This window comes from Python bivittatus, unplaced genomic scaffold (genome assembly GCF_059951505.1).
Source record: "Python bivittatus isolate LINGU-HERP-01145 unplaced genomic scaffold, Pbiv_v1 ctg000700_np1212, whole genome shotgun sequence".
NCBI classification, from domain to species: Eukaryota; Metazoa; Chordata; class Lepidosauria; order Squamata; family Pythonidae; genus Python; species Python bivittatus.
Genome location: NW_028277098.1, coordinates 100,759,803 through 100,778,798, shown reverse-complemented (window position 1 = coordinate 100,778,798; position 18,996 = coordinate 100,759,803). Strand labels below are relative to the sequence as shown.

At 47.7% G+C, this 18,996-nt stretch overlaps 1 protein-coding gene across 1 annotated transcript in view; it reads right to left on the bottom strand.

Annotated features, from left to right (window-relative positions):
• Positions 1–14,555, bottom strand: part of HELZ2 (helicase with zinc finger 2) — a 58,567-nt gene extending 44,012 nt beyond the window's left edge. Inside the window, exons 1-3 of the mRNA XM_088153559.1 lie at positions 14,407–14,555; positions 2,009–3,091; positions 1,072–1,255 (exon numbers count right to left, since the gene is read on the bottom strand). Of these exons, the coding sequence (XP_088009685.1) occupies positions 1,072–1,255; positions 2,009–3,006 (1,182 nt within the window). The 5' untranslated portion in view covers positions 3,007–3,091; positions 14,407–14,555. The remainder of the gene's footprint in view (positions 1–1,071; positions 1,256–2,008; positions 3,092–14,406) is intronic.
• Between the last annotated feature and the right edge of the window lie 4,441 nt (positions 14,556–18,996).

The following is an 18,996-nucleotide window of genomic DNA, read 5'->3' as shown; positions in this document are numbered from 1 at the left end:
GCCCATCAAGTGGTTTATTTGAATGTACTGCTGTTGCCAGGGGGTGGGGGTGTCATGGGTTTGCATTCAGGGTGTTATTTCTGTAACCCACTCGGAGTCACCGTGAGTGAATGGGCGGCCCTATAAATTGCTTTAATAAATAAAATAAAATAAAATAAAATAAAATAGGGAAATATTTGAGCTTTTACAACATTCAAAGAGTTTCACATTTAAGGATTCATCAGATCTGGTAAGACACTGCATTCTATTTATAACTGCACACTGCTGCAATCAAGGACCGACTCCTGCAAGTTGTAATATAAAACAAAACCCATAGGCAGATAACATAAAATTCCAACAATAATAAAGACAAGCATACAATCATTGCCACCTCGCTCGATAACAGGGACTAATTAATTCTATCTCAAAGCCCCGTGGAAAACATCGGCTTTATGCCTTTCCAGGCAAACATCTGAGCAGAAGCCAGAAAAATATTGGAAAGGCAGCGTTCCACATTTGACACCCTGAACTAGGTGGGATTTCAGCTCCTATAATTCCCAGCCAGGCACCAGGTTGGGCAACGTCGTAGGAGACATGTTTGATTAAAAGAGCATTTTCCTGCAATAATTCTATGGGAACATGTGGCAGCTGTGTTTAGGACGTTGTCTTTCCTCTAGTGGAGCGTTTCTCAACCTTGGCAGCTTGAAGATGGGTGGACTTCAACTCCCAGAATTCCCCAGCCAGCATGGCTGGCTGGGGAATTCTGAGAGTTGAAGTCCACCCATCTTCAAGCAGCCAAGGTTGAGAAACACTGCTCTAGGGAAAACTTAAGCAATCAGTCCCACTGGGGAAAGATTTGTTTAGCCGCTATTACAAGATGCCGATTGAACCTCACTGCCCAGGCCAACAAGCACGGCAGAGCTGCGGTCTTTATCCCAGGCTTTCGAGCTTCATAGAAGCAAAATACTGGAAGGGCCTTGTTTCTGAACTAGAAGGCACCTTCTTCCACCCTCTCTACTTCACCCAAAGGCCAGCTTTCCTGCCACAAACCACACATCCAGTGAGGGTTTCCCTTCAGACTCTTCAACTTACAATTAAGACTTCGTTGTGGCTTGTTTGGTACTCAGCGATAAGCCGGTCCTGGTAAGCTAGCAGGCCATCCTGCTTGGCCGTCTTCTTTTTTTTCTCGGCAATTTTCGCCCTCTGGATCCACTCTTCTAATTCCTTGACCGAATGCGCCATTGCACAGTCCTGCCCGTATTCGCAAATCTCTGGTCTGCAGGGCAGAGAAGGAAATACAAAAGACCCACCCCGTGTAAAAGTGCAAATGGTGCATGGCATTAAGAGCTATCCAGGTCCTGATGCTCTGCAGTGATGCAGAAAGGAATATACAGAGTGGCGTTCCTCAACCTTGGCGACTTGACGATGGGTGGACTTCAACTCCCAGAATTCCCCAGCCAGCCAATTACAGGATTTCAGCTTCTGTAATTTCCAGCCAGGCACCAGGTTGGGGAACGCCATAGGAGACATGTTTGATTAAAAGAGCATCTTCCTGCCATAATTCAATGGGAACATGTGGCAGCTGGGTTTAGGATGTTGTCTTTCCTCTAGATCAGTGTTTCTCAACCTTGGCAGCTTGAAGATGGGTGGACTTCAACTCCCAGAATTCCCCAGCCAGCAGGGCTGGCTGGGGAAATCTGGGAGTTGAAGTCCACCCATCTTCAAGTCGCCAAGATTGAGGAACACTGCTCTCTACAGTGCATTAAGAGTTATCCAGGCCATGGTGCAGAAGGGTGTTGCAGGAAGAGATACATCAAGTCTATCAGAATGGTACATACAAGGAAGGAAGTTGGTACATACTATTCTGATAGATTCCGGTCATTCTTCTAAATGGAATAAAGTTAACCACCAGTGCAGACTTCAGCTTGCCCATTAGACAAACCCAAAAGGGCCTCCAAAGTCTATCCCCAGTTCTGGGCCCAACCGCTGAGTCCCCAGCACCAAAGCTCCCCTCCTCGGTCTCGCTTACCGGCTGCAAAGGGCAAAGGTCTTTGGATCGTACGGAGGGGCGCGGTGACTCCACTCGATCATCGTGTCGGTGGCGATCAGCTGCGTGTGCTCCACCGATGAGCAGTGGTTCTCAAAACTCTCCTGAGAATCACAGGTCACCAGACACACTCGGCAGTAGAAGGAGAATTTGGACGGGGAGTCCGGCGGGCTCGGCTTTTGCTCCACCGCCCGGCGCAGAAGGTCAGAGCGCAACAGGCCGCATCTCTGCTCTGCTTTCCAGACTGCCAGCTCCACGTCGCTGTGGGCAAAGATGCAAGGCGGAGAGGTGTGCCTGCAGGGTTGGGCAGCAGAGACGAAGGTGCAGTAAGAGAACGTCCTGAGGCCTGCCGGGCAGGGGCGAATCTCCGTATATTGCTCTTTTTTCTTGCCGTCGACGATCACGTGGACCAGAAGCAATCCCCAGTGCATCTTGCAGCTCTGAGCAGAGCCCTTGGGGGAAATCCGTTGGGGGCTGCAATAAAAGCAGGCTTTGCAGATCTCCTGGAAATAGCCCCCAAACTCACTGCAGATTTCCTCCGAGATGCTAAGATCAGGAGGTTTGGGCTGGGGGTTGGCCCTGTTGCCTAACTGGATCTGTTGCAACAGCCACTTCAAAAGATGTCTGTTGAGGTTGTGCTTCCTCTCAAAGGTCCACACGATCACCTCCTCTTGACTCCACGCGAAGGTGCACTGGTTGTGGTGTTTGAGGCAACCTAAGCCAGCAACGTAATACCGGCAGATGTCATAAAAGGTCGGATTTGGGAAGCTCGGTCGCCGGTCCACCTTGTGCCACAGACTCCCTTTCTTCCCCTTGCACCTGGCGAGCAAGATCTCCATCATGCACTGGTGCTCCACCCCCTTCAGCGAGTAGGTGCTCTCGTTTTCCTGCTGGCTGCACTTGGAGCAGGCCAGGTAGAGGGTCACCTGTTTCTGCAGGTCGTCCAGCGGCACAGAAACCATCCCGTTCAAGTGGGGCATCTTCTCAGCCGAGGACGCCAACGCCGGCGGGCCGATGGCGGGGCAGCTGCAGACGTTCAGCAAGACGGCTTTGGAGTCCTCCGGGCTGCAGAATTAAGAACAAGGAGAGAGCTTCTGCTGTCACACTGACCACACTGAAATCAGACAAGAGGGGGCAAAGTTCAGATTAGCCTAGCTACTCCTCAGAACGGTGTTTCTCAACCTTGGCGGCTTGAAGATGGGTGGACTTCAACTCCCAGAATTCCCCAGCCAGCAAGGCTGGCTGGGGAATTCTGGGAGTTGAAGTCCACCCATCTTCAAGTTGCCAAGGTTGAGAAACACCATCCTGAGGAATATTCCACGTCCTCCAGCCAGCAACATCTGCATGACACAAAAATAAGCAAATGAAAAAAGCAAGGGTACAGCCTCACCACACAAGCCCGACTCCTTTTCTATTTGCATCTTGACATTGCACACACGTACAAAAGGAGCACCATGCTTCTCATTATTCTGACCAAAGCAGCCCGCTCCTACCACCACCCATCCTCGCAACAGACACCGATATGGACATGTGGCGTACAGAGGCACCACGCAACACACACCACCCTGAGACAGCTGGAAGACGTGGTCCCGGGTCGCTTAGTCAACAGCCAAGTTCACTCAATGGGCTGAAGCTGCACACCGAATCAACCCTTTTTCTCGATCCGCAAAATAGTCAACCTGAAAGGATCCAAAATGGGATGGGTTTGCAGCACGTGCTAAGCCGGAAACGAGGCCATCGTTAGCGTGGTGAGGAAGGTATGTAGAGCAGGGGTTCTGATGAGAGGGGTCAAAAAAGTCAAGGTGGCGACGGTGACAGCGCCATCAAAGCCCTGCCCCCTTTTTAAAGGCAGTACACGCTTGATGCATGTCAAAAAGGGGCAGGGCTTTGATCATGCGATCCTGGTTGCCATCTTAACCTTTTTTAACACACACACACCCAACCCCTGCCTAGAGGAGGAGTCCTCAGACCATCCAAAGCAAACGGTTGTACAACCTTTGCTTGAAAAGCTCCAGTGATGGAGCCCCCACAACTCCAGGAAGCAATCTGTTCCATGGCTGTCAACCCTTTGAGGTAGACCAGACTAAGGAACCAAAGTTATGAATGCTAATACTACTTTTATTACAGGGTTACAGCAACAGAATTTTGCAAGTCTGAATGTGCCTCTTCCCTCCCTGCCTTTATGTTCAAGAAAACTAGGGAGGGTCAAGTCTGAGACGCTTTCTCAGGCTACAGTTCTGGCCAGGACTCAGATTTCTCTTATCCGATTGTTGTCTTGGTTGCGGCTCTTCCTCCTGTTCCTCAAGGTTATTCCTTCTGCCTATTACATCTACATAGTGATGGCAGCAAAACTGGAGTTAATTGATAGAGTCAGCCTGGGGTCATAAACTATTGAGCTTCCACCCCTCAACAGAACATGCCAACAAGCTCTGTGGTTAAGTCTGCAAAAGAGTTGAAACAGGAAGATATTGATCAGGTGTGAAGTCAGTTAGCAGAAGAAGAGGACCAGAGATGTAGAGGTGTATTCAGATAAAGCCTAAAATAAAGATGTTCTAAAACCACTAAGTGTCCCAGATACAGAAGACCACCAGTTGGCATGGACACAGACACATATGGTTTGAAAAGGTGTTATGATTATGGGATGTTAGCTATTAAGTAGCTCAACTATGTGACCAATCATGTAACTTCTGATTCTGATGCTGTTTTTGAAAAGGTATAAAAGATTTATGCTTTCTATTTTCGGGGCTCTCTTCTTGGGAAGGAGTCCTCACTTACTAAGGTGCCTTAATAAATGAGTAACTGAGTTTCTTGAGTCCCAATGAGTTAAAGGACTGGGCTGAAAACCACGATTTGTGGCCAACAATAGCTCTTGCGGTCGAGAAATTCCTCCTAATTTTGAGTTCAGATCTCTCTGCAAAGCTTGCACCCATTGGTTCTTGTCCAATTTTTGGCACTACAGAGGATAAATCCACACCCTCTTCCCTGTGACAGTCCTTCAAGTTTTGGAAGATTATTATTGTGTCATTCCTTCACCATCTCTTCTTTAGACTAAACATAGCCAGTTCCTTTAACTGTTGTTCATAGGATTTAGCCTCTAAGCCCATCACCTTCTTTTTTATATATAATTTTATTCAAAATTACAATTAAAAAAAATAAAAACAAGAATACAAGAATTAAAAAATAGAAAGTGCAGAAAAGAAAAAAAGAAAAAATAATATAGTAAAGAGAAAGAAAAGAAATTTATAAAGAAATGACCCCCCCTTCATTACAACAAGTATAAACAATTTTAATAACTTTTATCACCTCTTAAAATACAACAAATTATCTCCCCTTCCCATATCCCATCTCTTATCTATAAACAAATCAATAAAACCCCATCATTTCAATCCTGCTGTCAGCAAATCCATTAAGGGTTACCAGAGATAACAACGTATTTTAACCTTGATCAAATAAACCAACTTTATATTCCTTCAATTTCTAACCATCTTGACCGTTCAAATAATGTCCTAGAACTTGATTTCTTTTCATTTTTTCTTAGTCCCTTCTCACAAAATTCACAAGCTTTAACAAGCCGCTTTTGTAAATCCAATATAGGAAAATATCCAGGTCATTCTCTCGGTTTGTTATTTGTATATCCCTTTTAATTATTAAGACATCAGCCGGTTTCTTTTATATGTCCAGTGTAGCATCTTTTTCCATGTCACTCTTGTAGCCTGTCATTTTTAAATCCACTTTCAGGTCAGTCTCAATCTCGTCAGGTAGAACTTGTTCCTCCTCCATAACATCTTTTAAACACAGCCTACCTATAGAGGCAGACGCTTTTAAAATTCACCGCCACCACCGCCCAACCCCACCACCCCCAGCTGACCTTCACCAACTTCTTCCTCCCGCTGCTGACAAGGTGCGCACAGCCAAGGCCGCTGCTGACCCTTTGCAAAGAAGACAGCGAAGGTCGGCTGCGGCCGGCAGGAGTGGGCAGCAACAGTGGAGTGCAGGGCAGCCAAAAGGGCCGAGATGTGGTGGGGGGAGATAGGTGGGGGAGTTGAAGTGGAGGTGAGTATGGCAGGGCAGAAGGATGACGTCCTGGCCTAACGACTGCAACTGGGACTACCAGAACTGCTGTTGCTAATCAGTGCAGTCACGTGATGTTTTGCCTAGCAACTTCATCGCTTAGTGACGGAAATTCTGGTCCCAATTAGGATCGTTAAACAAGGGACTACTTGTATGATCATTTGAGCCTGGTCATTTGCGTCTCAAGTGAAAACTATGGGTTGATTTATTGGGCAATCCATTTGTTGCTGTCCATGGTATTCTCAGGAATCTTCTCCAACACCAAAGTTCAAAGGCGTCAATGGTCTTCCTCTCCTGCTTCCTCAAAATCCAACTTTGTTTCTACAGGATGTCACAGGGAAACCATTGCCTGTGTGATTCTGATCTTTGTAGGCATCGACACATCGCAGCAGCATCTGCCCTCTGGAATGAGATCCCCACCCCCTCTAGATCTGGATGGCCCCCACCTTGCTGCTGTTTAGAAGGACCGTGAAGATGTTACTCTCGTCATCTTTTATTTTATTATTGTTTATATATATATATATATATATATATATATGTGTGTGTGTGTGTGTGTGTGTGTGTCAAATGTATATCTCCACCCAACTCCCCTACAAAGAGTTGTTGTCATTAGTCTAACCTTGTTATTATTGTATTTTCCTCATTTTAGTTGTGGTAATCTGCCAGAGTCATTGGGGGCTGGGTGGCGCACGAATTTGTTTAATAATAAATAAATAAAACAAAATCTGAATCCCCCACTGCATACCTCCCTCCATAGCGACACAGAACCGTGAAGGGCCACACACTGGATACGGTTGTTCAACCCACTGCGAATCCATCCAGTTGTGGGACGGTTCTTCTATGTGTAAAAAGGGGAGGCGTTTGTTCAAACAGTCCTGGTGGCCACCTTGACCTGTTCAGACCCCACCCTGCAGACCCCTTGCTGTAGATGCAGTTTTCCCGTCAAACTCACCCACCGATTCATTAGTTTTATTGTTTTCTTCTGCATTACTGCTTCCTTGCGTTTACTGTCCTTTAAGTATGATTTTGAGGATGGTACCCTAGAAGCGTCTTCAGTTTAATGTGTGATTCTAATTCCCCAGTGTATGTTTGGGCCTTGCTGCAGTTCCTCTCCAATGAAACCAAAATACTATTTTTCAGAGCTTCTGCCAAGCATTATATCAAAGAAGTCCACAGGTTCAAGAGGCCAATCGAAGGCTAATTCCCATGTTCCTACGCAAAAAGCTGAGCTAATCAAATACGGACAAAAAACCACCCTAAGCCACAAATTGCAGCTTTCAAGCCACAGCAGCCGGGTTCACGAACACACACCACCACCACCTGCTGAACTACATGATGGCTTAAGACATTACGTATTTGTTGTATGCCAGCCTGACTAGTGACATCAGCTGGGAATGATGGTAGATGTACTCACGTGTATCTAGAAAGCACCAAAACAGGGAAGCTTTTGAACTTCTTATCCCCGGAAGGAAAAAAAATCACCAGAAAGCATCAAATCCTCTGGAGACTTCCTGAAGAATCAAAACACCACGATGCAGGGATGAGTCTCGCACCAGAGAGTGGGTGCAACCCAAACACAGGCCACCATTTCGAAATTCTGAAATCGGCGTGCAATGGGATTTTCTTTCTGGCTGGGCAAATGAGTCATTCCGGAGAATTAGTCTGGGCAAGCTGACAAAATGCAGCTTTTGAGAAGTAAAGAGGGTTGTGCATTGTTGGCTAAAGCACTCCTCAGGGTGAAGGCGCCGGATTAGAAACCAGGAAATGGGGAGTTTGAGGCCTCCTGCGAGCATGAAAGCCAGCTGGGCGACTCTGGGCCAGTTACTCCCCCTCGGCCCAACCCACATCCCAGGGTTGTGATTGTGGGGAAAAGAGGAGGCGTGAGCGTTATGCACGCTACCTTGCGTGGGACAGAGTAAAGGTGAGGTCATAAATCTAATAATAACAACAACCCGGTGGAATCCTTAGCTGTGTTGGCTGGGCTTGACCTGGATGCGAAGGAAGAGCCATAAATATTAAATCTGCTGTACTCAGAACTGTCCCAGAGTTGTTAGGAGTTGAGCGGCGTACAAATTTAAATAATAATAATAATAATGCTGAAGAAACAGTGGACCACCTAGCTAGCTGCTGCAAGGAGATCGCACAGATTGACTACAAAGAACGGCACGACAAAGTAGCAACGGTGGTGCATTGGGAGATCTGCAAGAAATACCATTTGCCTGCAGACAAGAACTGGTGAGACCACAAAACAGACGAAGTAATAAAAAACGAAGAAGCGAAAGTGCTCTGGGACTTTAGGATTCAAACAGACCAGCACCAGCCACACAACACCCCAGACTTAACAATTGCTGATAAGAAAGACAAAAAAGTCTGGATAGTGAACGCTGCAATCCCTGGAGACAGCAGAAGAGAAGAGGAAGAACTGGAGAAAACCACAAGATACAAAGACTTGCAAATGGAAGGAGGACGACCGTGGCAAACGAAATCAAAGATAGTACCAATAGTTATAGGCACCTTGGGTGCAATCCCAAAATATCTGGAGCACCCCTTGACGGCCATCAGCACTGACAAAATCTCCATCCGCCCATTGCAAAAGGCAGCTTTACTTGGAACAGCTTCCATCCTGCAACGATGCCTTTAACACCATCAAACAGCAACATCTGCCTATCCCAGGTCCTTGGGAAGGACTCGAGAGATGGACAAAAATGCCAAATCCAGTCTAAACATCTGGCTGACTGTGTGACCAACCATCATCATCATCATCATCATCATCATCATCATCATCATCATAATAATACTTCTGAAGTGAAAGAAGACCCTCATTGAAACGGATTCTATCTTCTAGACCCCCTGCAGCCCCAAAGTGTCCAGATCAAAATTCCCATGACTGACTGACCACAATTTCTTTGAGTGACAGCCCAGTCTGGGGCAGGTGGAGGTCAACATCTAAATACTTAGTATTATTTTTTCCAGCCGCCATTCGTCCCAGATTTGTATGCCATGCATACACTCCGCACAGACCACAAACCTAAGATAACTGACTGTCATCAGCTTCACCCTAAAATCAGTTATCTAGGAGCACCCTTTCCAACTAACAAATTTTATTCAAAGGCAGAAGATTTTTAATAAAGATAGCACGGCAAATGGGGCGAGCTGCAGCTCACGAAAGCGTCTGCCTTTGAATAAAGTTTGCCATTTGGACAAGGCGCTACCAGATTCGTGATTTTTTGCCACCATAGACTAACACAACTCTCATCCTACAATATCCTACAGTCAACAATACGCCAATATGAATATATACAATATCCCTGGGACTTCCTGCTACCAACGTATACTCAATTATGGTTGGTGGCACAGTCAGCCAGATGTTTAGACTGGATTTGGCATTTTTGTCCACCTATCGAGTCCTTCCCAAGGACATTGGATAGACAGACGTTTATTATTATTATTATTAATATTATTATTATTATTACTACTACTACTATTTTAAAAACAGGGTTATTGAGCCATCTTGAGAAACTAGAAAACATGTCACCAGGTTCCTACTCATCCTAATTTCTAAATTAACCTGTTTTTGGTGTTTGTCCACTACACTAAGCCATAGAACAGGACTTTGCACATTAGTTTAAGCACAAAAAAACCCAGAGGTTGAGATTGTGCAAGTGCCACTGGTAGACCTTGAAAGGATACAGATAAGTGGGCTGTGCAAACACAGCCAGCCAGTTGCAGATTTGTAAGAATTCCTGATTCCTGTTGATTCAACAGAAGCCACTCCATAATTAGTTATTTCACCCATACCCAATGTAAGTTCCCCATTGCACTAAGGTGAGAAGTAAATAAAAAAATTAACACTCGTACAACAACACAAAAAGTAACAGGAAGTTTGGGGGGAACCAGAAGAGGATTTTGTGGTGAATACTCTGAATTTCATTCCTTGTCCTTGAATTGAGGCAAGGATTTCCTTGAACTGAACTCCACTGCACGGGTGCGTCCGTGTACTTTTCTTGGCAGTAACAGTGGTTTGTCACTGCCTAATTCCACTGACAGTTTTGGATGGCCTCTCCTCCAAATATTAATCAGGTTTGACTCTACTTAGCTTTCTCCAGATCAGCTAAGGCTACTAAGTGACCCTGACAAATTCCCAGACATATCCATATAGTTTTCTTGGCCACAACTGGGAAGAAACGTGCCACTGCCATCTCCCAGGCTAGCCTACAGTTCTAGATTTCCTGATGGCCTCCCATCCAAGCAAGGCCAGACCTGCTGAGTGTTTTTGAGATCCTCCAGGACCAGCCAGATGCTGCTTTAACATCTGGCTGTCACATTCTTCCATTCTAAGCCTCTTCCTCACAGTACAAGGGACAAGGTAAACACAGAAGTAGACCTATCAACCCATCCCTGTCCGGCAGCAGATGTATTGGTAGGCCTGTTGCATTTTACAACCAAACAGCAAGTTCTTCTAATTCAACTGAACCCACAAAACAAGACAAAACCCCGAGAGGGGTTTCTCCTGCCCACCCAGTCACTGTGAGTTGGAGGCACCCAACTAACTATTGATAATACAGGAAAAAAAGCTTGGGAGAAAACTAGAGTTAGGGATTGGGGGGTGGGGGTTAGTTCTGGAATGGGGAAAAAAATCCTGTGTACAGGCCCTTGTAAGCCCCTGCTCTGGTACCCCAAGCGGACGTCCTGTTTTGTTCTGCCACTCTTATCCCAGAAACAGATCCAATGGTGAGAGAGGCCTGACCTTCTGCAGAAGATGAGACACAGAGCTATACCTCCATCGGGTCTAAGGAAGACAGGAGATCCAAGGAAGAAGCTCTTCTAACAGGGCAAGTCTCTTACAAGCCTTTTCAAAAAGTAACCAGTAACCAGTCTGGAGCTGGAAAGCTCCAACATGTCAAGGAAGTCCTTAAAACTGACCTTTGAAAACTCTGAGTCTTCTCAAAGTAGGTCACTATAATCTACGATCACACATAGAAAAAACCTGACATAACTGAAGCGTGCACTCTGAACTCCTGTCCAACCTCTGAGAATGCAACTTACTCGCCCTTAATATCTTTGCAGTTCTTGAGGGCGACCCCATCTATCCTTTGCTAAGACAGTGCTATAGTGAGTTTTGCAGATTCTTGGAAAATCGTTAAGACCCCTCACCTGCGCATCCTTTTTTAAAAATTATTATTTCTTAAAAGTTACAACAATGATAAAGAACGAATACTGTACAAACTAAAGAAGAAAGAAAAAGAATAGAAAGTGCAGAAAAAATAGAAGGAAAAACAGAAAAGAAAGAAAAAAAACAAGAATATAGTATAGAAAAGAAATACATAAAGAAATGACTTTAGCCGCTTTTTCCGTATCATTCTTGTAGCTTGTCATTTTTAAATCCACTTTCAGATCAGTCCCTCTGGTAAATCTTGTTCCATAACATCTTTTATACACAGTCTATCTATAGAGGCAGAAGCTCCTAAAATTAACTTTTGTTAATTGTTCAAAAATACCTTTCAATATATCAAATGTTAAAATATTTTGCTCCATTCTGTATTAGTAAGTCAAATTTCTTCTCCTTTCATTGTAATCTTTAGTTCCTCCTAGTTCCCTCCGGTCTCCAACCTTCCAAGTCCTATCCTATTCTGTTTTTTTTAAAGAATTCAGAACAAAAGCATTTTCCCATGAGAAGGATTCTTATAATTAATTCCAAAATCTTATTTCAAATTTATCCGGACCCTTAGTCCGTTTGTAACTTTCTAAAATCAAAGTTTTAATCACCCTTTTGCTCTTTATTCCAGAAAAAAAATTTAAGTCCTTAAACGTGTACTGAAAACTTCTTTTGCTAAGGATTGAAGGAAGTTCATCCTGTCAATCCAAAGGTTCCTAACTGCTGAAAAGCAGTTAACAAGCAATTTCCAAAAGTGATTTTAAAAGGAAGCACGTGAACCCAGTGTCTGTTCTGAAGACATTCCCTCAACTCCCAGAGCTCTAAATCGCCAGAGACCACTATTTTGCGTCCTCCTTGTGAGGAGCAACTGTCTGGAGCACCTGTGGGCAATCTCAGGTCCTCTCCTTGTCCGGAGAGGAATTACGAAGAGCCCGTCTCCTCGCCAGCAATTCATTCCACAGCAGTCGTCAGCTCCACTTTTAGCAGACTTGCCCTCAATTCACCATGTCTTCCCCACCATTTCCACAAAGCTGGAAAGTCCTTCCCGCATCACAATTCTCTGGGGCTGGCTGGTTCTCATGGTTTTCAACTGGGAGGTGCTTGCACAGGCAAAGAGAAGAGGATGAACAGCAGCACTAAGCAGGACTCAGTTACTATAATGGGCTGTGAGAATAATCTTGAGGAAGAGGAAGAAGAGCTGTGACCAAGACTGCCAGCAGATAAGAGAAATCTGAGACCAAAGCAGGAATGTAATTTGAGAAAGCGTGTCAGACGTGACCCTCCCTAGGGCTCTTGAATGTAAAGGCAGGGAGGGAAGAGGTGCATTCAGACTTGCATGATTCTGTTATTGCGATCTCATAAAAAAAGTAGTAGTATCATTCATCGCTTCAGTCTCCTGGTCTGGACTACCACGAAGGGATGGTGGAAGACCTGAAAGGCCAGGTTAGGGACAGATCCTCCTGGAGAAAGTCTACTGATATGGTCACTAAGGTCAACAACGACTTGATGGCACAGAATCAATCAATCAATCAGCTCCCAGAACTTTTGGTCAAATTCATTGGCATCATAGTATAAAGGCTAAAAGGGACCTGGGACCCTACTCAGTGCCATAATCCACAGTATGCCAGGTGGGTGGTACTCAACTATATTGCTATAATGGGAACTGGACTCTAACCCTTCTAGAGGGCACCAAGCTGGAGAAGGCTGAGTCCAAGCGTGGGTACAGCCATGGGGAGACCCAGCTTCCAATTTCCCCTCCCCTGGGATAGTTGGGGGCAGGCACTGACCGGGGTGGCACACTGCACTGAGTCATGACTTGTGGAAAGGAAAACTAGTTTCTTGAATAAACTACTATTGGCTGGGTTTGCGTTCACAAGTCCCATTATGGCTTAGCAGGAGGCGTAAACCTGGTCGTTGTCTTGATCTTGGTTTTTTTCTGTCTTGCCAAGAGGAAACCAGGAATTTAAATGCCCCTCTCCCCCTGCCTCCCCCAAACAACTCTGAGCTCTTCAGAGGATGAGGAAAAAAATCAGCAAGGGCAGAGGAGAAGCCCTCTCTTCTGCAAACCTCCAGCTCCCTGCCAGGTGTGCAGAGCAGATGTGGAGGAAAGAAGAAGCTGCCCAGGCCTCACATGCCCCGGGACTTCCCCACTTTTGGGGTGCTCTGCCCCGGCGCAACCAACTAGGAATGCCACCCGGTCACCCAAAGGCCACCGCTAGCCCAAACTGCACCCCCGCGGGGGGCTGGAAATGCCACAGTTGTAGAAAGCCCAGCGAGGCTACTGGCCCTCCGAGGCCCGGGCCAGCGGGCAGGGAGGGATGGGACTTGTAATCCGACACGAGCACGAAGCAGCGCGGCGGGTGGCCGAAGACAGCCGAGGACTCCAGCGACTTTCCGCGCAAGAAACGAGAGAAGCGCGTCTTGCGGGAGCCCGGAGCCCCCGAGGCGCCCGCTTCAACGGCAGTCCCCAGAGGTGGGCGAGCGCTCCAAGGGGGAGACTGCCGCCCGCAGAGGAAAGCGCCGCGGGGCGGGCTGGGCTGCCCCCTCTGCTCGCCCCCCCGCAACCGCTGGAGGAGGCTTTGAGAGTCATTTCTTTTCTTCCCTCCCCCTCCCTTTAAGAAGCGACCTCGAGTCGCCGTGGTGCCTCCCCCCTCCCTGGCCGCGCTAGCTGGGGCTGATGGGAATTGTATTTCCCCGAAGGGCAGCAGGGGGGCGGCGATCGACCGGATCCAGGGTTGCCTCCCCCGCCCCCGCGCATCCCGGCTCGCTCGCCGCCTCCTCTCGGGCTCCCCTCGCGCTGTTATCCTCACGGCCAGCGGGTCTGGGGTCCTTCTGCCCCCCCCGCCGCCACACCGGGCATCCGCAGCGCCTCGTCGGGCGAGCGGGGCCGGTGCCCCGGAGCCGCGATCGTTCCGTCTGGCCACGTGGGCGGGTCACGCCTGGAGGAGGGGGCGCGATCGGAGCCGGCCCCCTGCCCCGGCGCGCGCGCGCAAGCCCGGCCGCGAGTCTCCGCCGAGCCGCCGGGCGCCTCGCAACTTTCCGGGCGGCTTCGGACGGGTCGAGGCGGAGGCGGAGGCGCAGGCGGCGCGCCCGGTCCGGTCCGGTCCCGCCCGCCCCGCGCCCGGCTGGCGACCCGGCCGCGGCGGCTCCTTACCGCGTCGAGCCGGCGGACGCCTCGGGCTCCCGAGAGATGCGCAGAGATGCCGAGCGGAGGTGCCCGGCGAGTGGCTGCGGCGCCGCCCGCCGGTGCGCTTTTGAGGGGCGGCCCCAGTTTCGCTCTCGGAGCCTCGGCGCGCGCTGCTCGGAAATTACATCAGGCGCGGCTCCAGCCCGGGGAGGAGGAGGAGGAGGAGGAGGAGCGGGAGGGGCGGCCAGCCAGCTGCGCCCGCCCCCTGCTTCGCCGGCCGCCCGGCGCGCCCGCGGCGCCCCCGCCTCCCGCCGGCAGCGGCGGCACCCCGCCCGCCCCCGGCAGCTCCCCGGCGGGGCCCGGCGCGCGCGGCCGGCGCGGTCGCGCAAGGAAGGCCGGCCGGGGAGGGCCCGGGAGGAGGATGGGGCGCGGGGGGCTCCGTGGCAGGACGGAGGGGCCCTGGCTGAGCCCGGAGAAGAAGAAGAGGGCCTGCCCCCCCAGCCGCCCTCTGAAGACTTTGGGCCACCTCGGGCCCCGGGGCATTGGAGCCTACACTGCAGGGTTGTCGTGGGGCTCCTGGAGCTTGAAAGCTGCCTTGGGGAAGGAGTGGCGTCGGGCTTGGCCCGCAAGGACAGGATGACGGTTGCCCTCTGCCCAGGACGGTTCTGGAGTCTCCAGCCTGTCGGTCCGCTCCCTTCGCCTTCCTGGCTTCCCTTAGTCGGGCCTGCGGGGCAGCCCCTGGGGCCCCCAAGTGCTCCTTCCCTTAGACGGCTTCATTAAGAAAGGCACGAAATTCCAAGCTTTCAACTTCTCCAGAACTCCCCATCCAGGATGATGGGAAGCCCAAGCAGACAATCAGCCCCCCCCCCCGACCCCCCGAGCTTTACCTGGAGAAGGCTTGCCTTCAATCCTCAGCATTGCCAAGTTAAGCTGGAAGAACCCCTGCTGTGGGACCCCACAGACCCTGGTGTAATTTCATTCTTTGTGGCTTCATTTGTGTGACTCAAACCACCGAGATTTGGAAACCCCACATTGACTGCATTGTATTAAGCCGTGATGGGGGCTTGGGTGTTTTTCAGACTAGTCCATCCAACAAGTCAACAGTTCGGCTTTGGTGGAGCGTGCAGTGCAAACCCCACTATTGTGGCCCAACCATGGTTATGATCTGTGTGCTTCTCGATTAGAAGGGCAGTGCGATAGGGTGGCTCCACCCGCAGCCCTGTATACATAGGATATTAGTGAACATCTTACCAGCTTGCTGAGAATACATTTCATTCTTCCTCTCTTTATCTGGTGTAGATTGAGATGCAAAGTGATTTAAAGCAAAGTTAAATCTCCTAGAAATGGAATGTGACTTCTACTGGGAAATGAATAACAGATAATCCAGTGTTTCTCAACCCTGGCAACTTGAAGATGTGTTCTGGGAGTTGAAGTCCACGCATCTTCAAGCTGCCAAGGTTGAGAAACGCTGATCTAGTCATTGCCCATCTCAAAATCTGAATAGGGTGAAGGGGAGTATAAAACAGAAATTAGTATTTCTGTGTAGGGCGTATACACACAGCCAAACCTAATGGGCCTCCTTGGTGGACACAAGCTTTTTGCAGAGTAAGAGGTTTGAACAACTTTTCTTCCTGCCTATGGAACTTTGGAGTCTATTTTTCTGTTTCCATTTCTGCTGGTGTTTTTTCTTTTTGCTTTCCATTTTGGGTGGTGACGTTTTTTTTTATCATTTCACCCTTGGTTAAGAGTTTCGATTCAAGTGTTAGCCAGCTCAGGCCGGACTTGTGAAATGCCTTAAGCAAACTTGGGGCATGCTTTTGTCTCATCCTGTCACAGCTGCTTTGTAACTTTCAGTAACTTGTATAACATAGATTGAGTTCCATGTTTCCGTGTTTATTTATACTGCGTTTAAGTTGCAGTCGATGAATATAAACAAAACTGTAATAAAGATCAATCATTATCAGAAATCAGACTGCAACCGAACTGAAATGGCATACTTTCTCTAGGACCTCAAGCCAGTTTATATGGGGATCTCTTTCCACATTTTCTCCGAAACAACAACCCTGTGAGGTAGACTGGGCTGAGTGAAAATAACTGGCCCACAGTCACCTAGGAGGTTTGAAGGATGTGCTTGAAGCTAAGTATCTCCAGTCCTGGTTGAACACTTAACCACCGCACTGGCCCTTAAATGCTGGAATAAATATCTGCATTCACACATCACAATAATTGAGGGTTTAATCATCGTTTGTTGAATCAGCCACAATTAGCCAGATTCACACACTAAACCATAAGCCACAGTTTAAAGAACAGTGCCTGGATTCTCACAATAGACTGAATTCCAACCGAAGAGGGAATCCACCTATGTTTCTGGAGGGGAACTTGTGTTAATATTTTGCAAACCAAAGAAACCCTGATTACATATGCACAGGTTGCTTAACCATGTTAGTTGAAGACTCGTGATGCAAGTCACTTATGGCAATTCAGCCAAGTAGGCTAGTCTTTTTTCTCAAGACTAAATAAGCAGTGATTTGTTTTTTCTCAAGGGAGAGGCTGTCTGATCAAAGCTGTATTTCCTGGCCCGGTTGCTGGGGGACAGTTCTAAAAAATTGTAATCAATTATTTAGTTGAGATCCCAAACTTTTAAATATATATTTCCCTGTTCCCTGGATGGATTCTCTTGCTAATTTCCCTTCCCTTTTCCTTTGCCAGCACGGGGGAAAACCCACAAGCCAGACTATTTTCTGTTCATCATTGATTTCTCTCTCCGTGCTGTCCTCAGGACTTCCATTCAGGTCAGGAAATTTTAGAGTTTCAGATATGATGCAAGTTCTCCAGGCTAGAAGCAAATTATTAAAAAGAGCTCATGTTTCCTATCAGAATCCTTTTCCCTAAGCTGTGCTGCTCCTTTAGGAATTTAGCTATTTCCATCATCTTCATCATCATCACCATTTGATGTGTTGATTGCTGGTGAGGAGATGTTCTGATCTTAGGAAAGCAAAAGACCAGAACATCTCCTCACCAGCAATCATCACCCAGATAAGCAGAGATAACACCAAGGTTATCACCAGACATACAATCGAGCAGTAAACAATACCCTAATCAAGGAACTACCAGAGGAGCAAAACCAAACCCCCACCCCCACCAACACTGGCAGGGCAGGCCACAGTACATAAACAGAGCAAACCCCACTCCCTTCTAGCACTGAAGATGTTACCTGGCCGGGTAATGAAACATTTGCAAAAAAACAGCCAAGCTCAGAGAACCCCAGGGACTCCACAGTTCAACCCTGAGCTACACACATTCGCTTCTATTGGGTCCTCTTGGACTCGCAGCTCCTGCTTAAGGAGCAAGTGGTAGTCATGGTTAGGGAGACCTTTGGCCAAGTTCATCTTGCATGTCAGTTGCCTCCTTCCCTGGACCAGGAAGCCCTGCTCACCATCGTTCACACCTTACTCACCTTTTGGCTGGATTACTGTAACGCATGCCACATGGGACTGCCCTTGAAGACCACTTGGAAGCTACAACTGGTCCAGATGTGACACACACAGTTCTGGGCACTTCACATTTTGCCTATATTACTCTGCTGTTGTGTGAACTGCACTGGGTTCCAGTTGCTTTCTGGGTGCAATTCAAGGTGCTGGTTATACAGTAACCTTTAAATCCCTAACTGGCACAGGAGCAGTTATTTGTGGGACCGCCTCTCCCTGAGGGTATCTACCCATTCCACCAGAGCAGCTAGGATGGGCACACTCCAGGCCCTTTCCTTTAAATGTTGTCATCTGGTGAGGCCTTGGAGGCACCCCTTCTCCATGCCTGCCCTGGCCCTTTGCAACGGCCTCCCCCCCCCCCCAAGATTCTGAGGCCCCCCACCTTATTACCTTCCTGGAGGGCTGGGAAGACCTGACTCTTCCCCAAGCATTGGGCTAGCATGGAAGTAAACCCAGCAAATATAGAACTGGTGGGACATTGTGGCACTGTGATGGAATACGTGAGATGGACAGACGGACGGACAGACAGATCGATATTTTTAGAGGATAAAAACAATACAAGTTTTGAAAGAGAAAAGGAAAGTAAAAGTAATAAGTAAGTGAAAAAAGTGCAAAGAAAGAAACAGAAAGGAGAAAGAAAAGAAAAAGTTATAAAGAAGTGGCTTCCAGTCTTCTTAACAGCAGTTACAAGTCCATTTATATTTTACCCTAAGATTACAACAGAATTTCCTTCTTTCCATAGTCTATCGTTTCTAATCTCTGGTTATGGGTCTAATCAAAGCCATAAATCACAAGTTCATTTTTTTCTTTTTTCAGCCAAAAGTCCATAAGGGTTTCCAGTCACTAAGAAATGTAGTTATTGTCCTTTCTTTAATCAAACAAATCAATGTTGCCATCTTGGCTGATTCTGCCATCTTCACCAGCCATTCTGTCACTGCAGGCATTTCAGAGTCTTTCCATTTTTGTGGATATAATAATCTCGCAGCAGTTAGAGTTATCATATATAAAAACAATCTTCCATAACTCTTTTCTAATTGTCTATCCATTAGCCCCAACAAAAAGAGTTCTGGTGTCAGGGTGGTGGAATATGTAATATTTTGGGGGTTTGTGGGTTATATTTATTCTGATT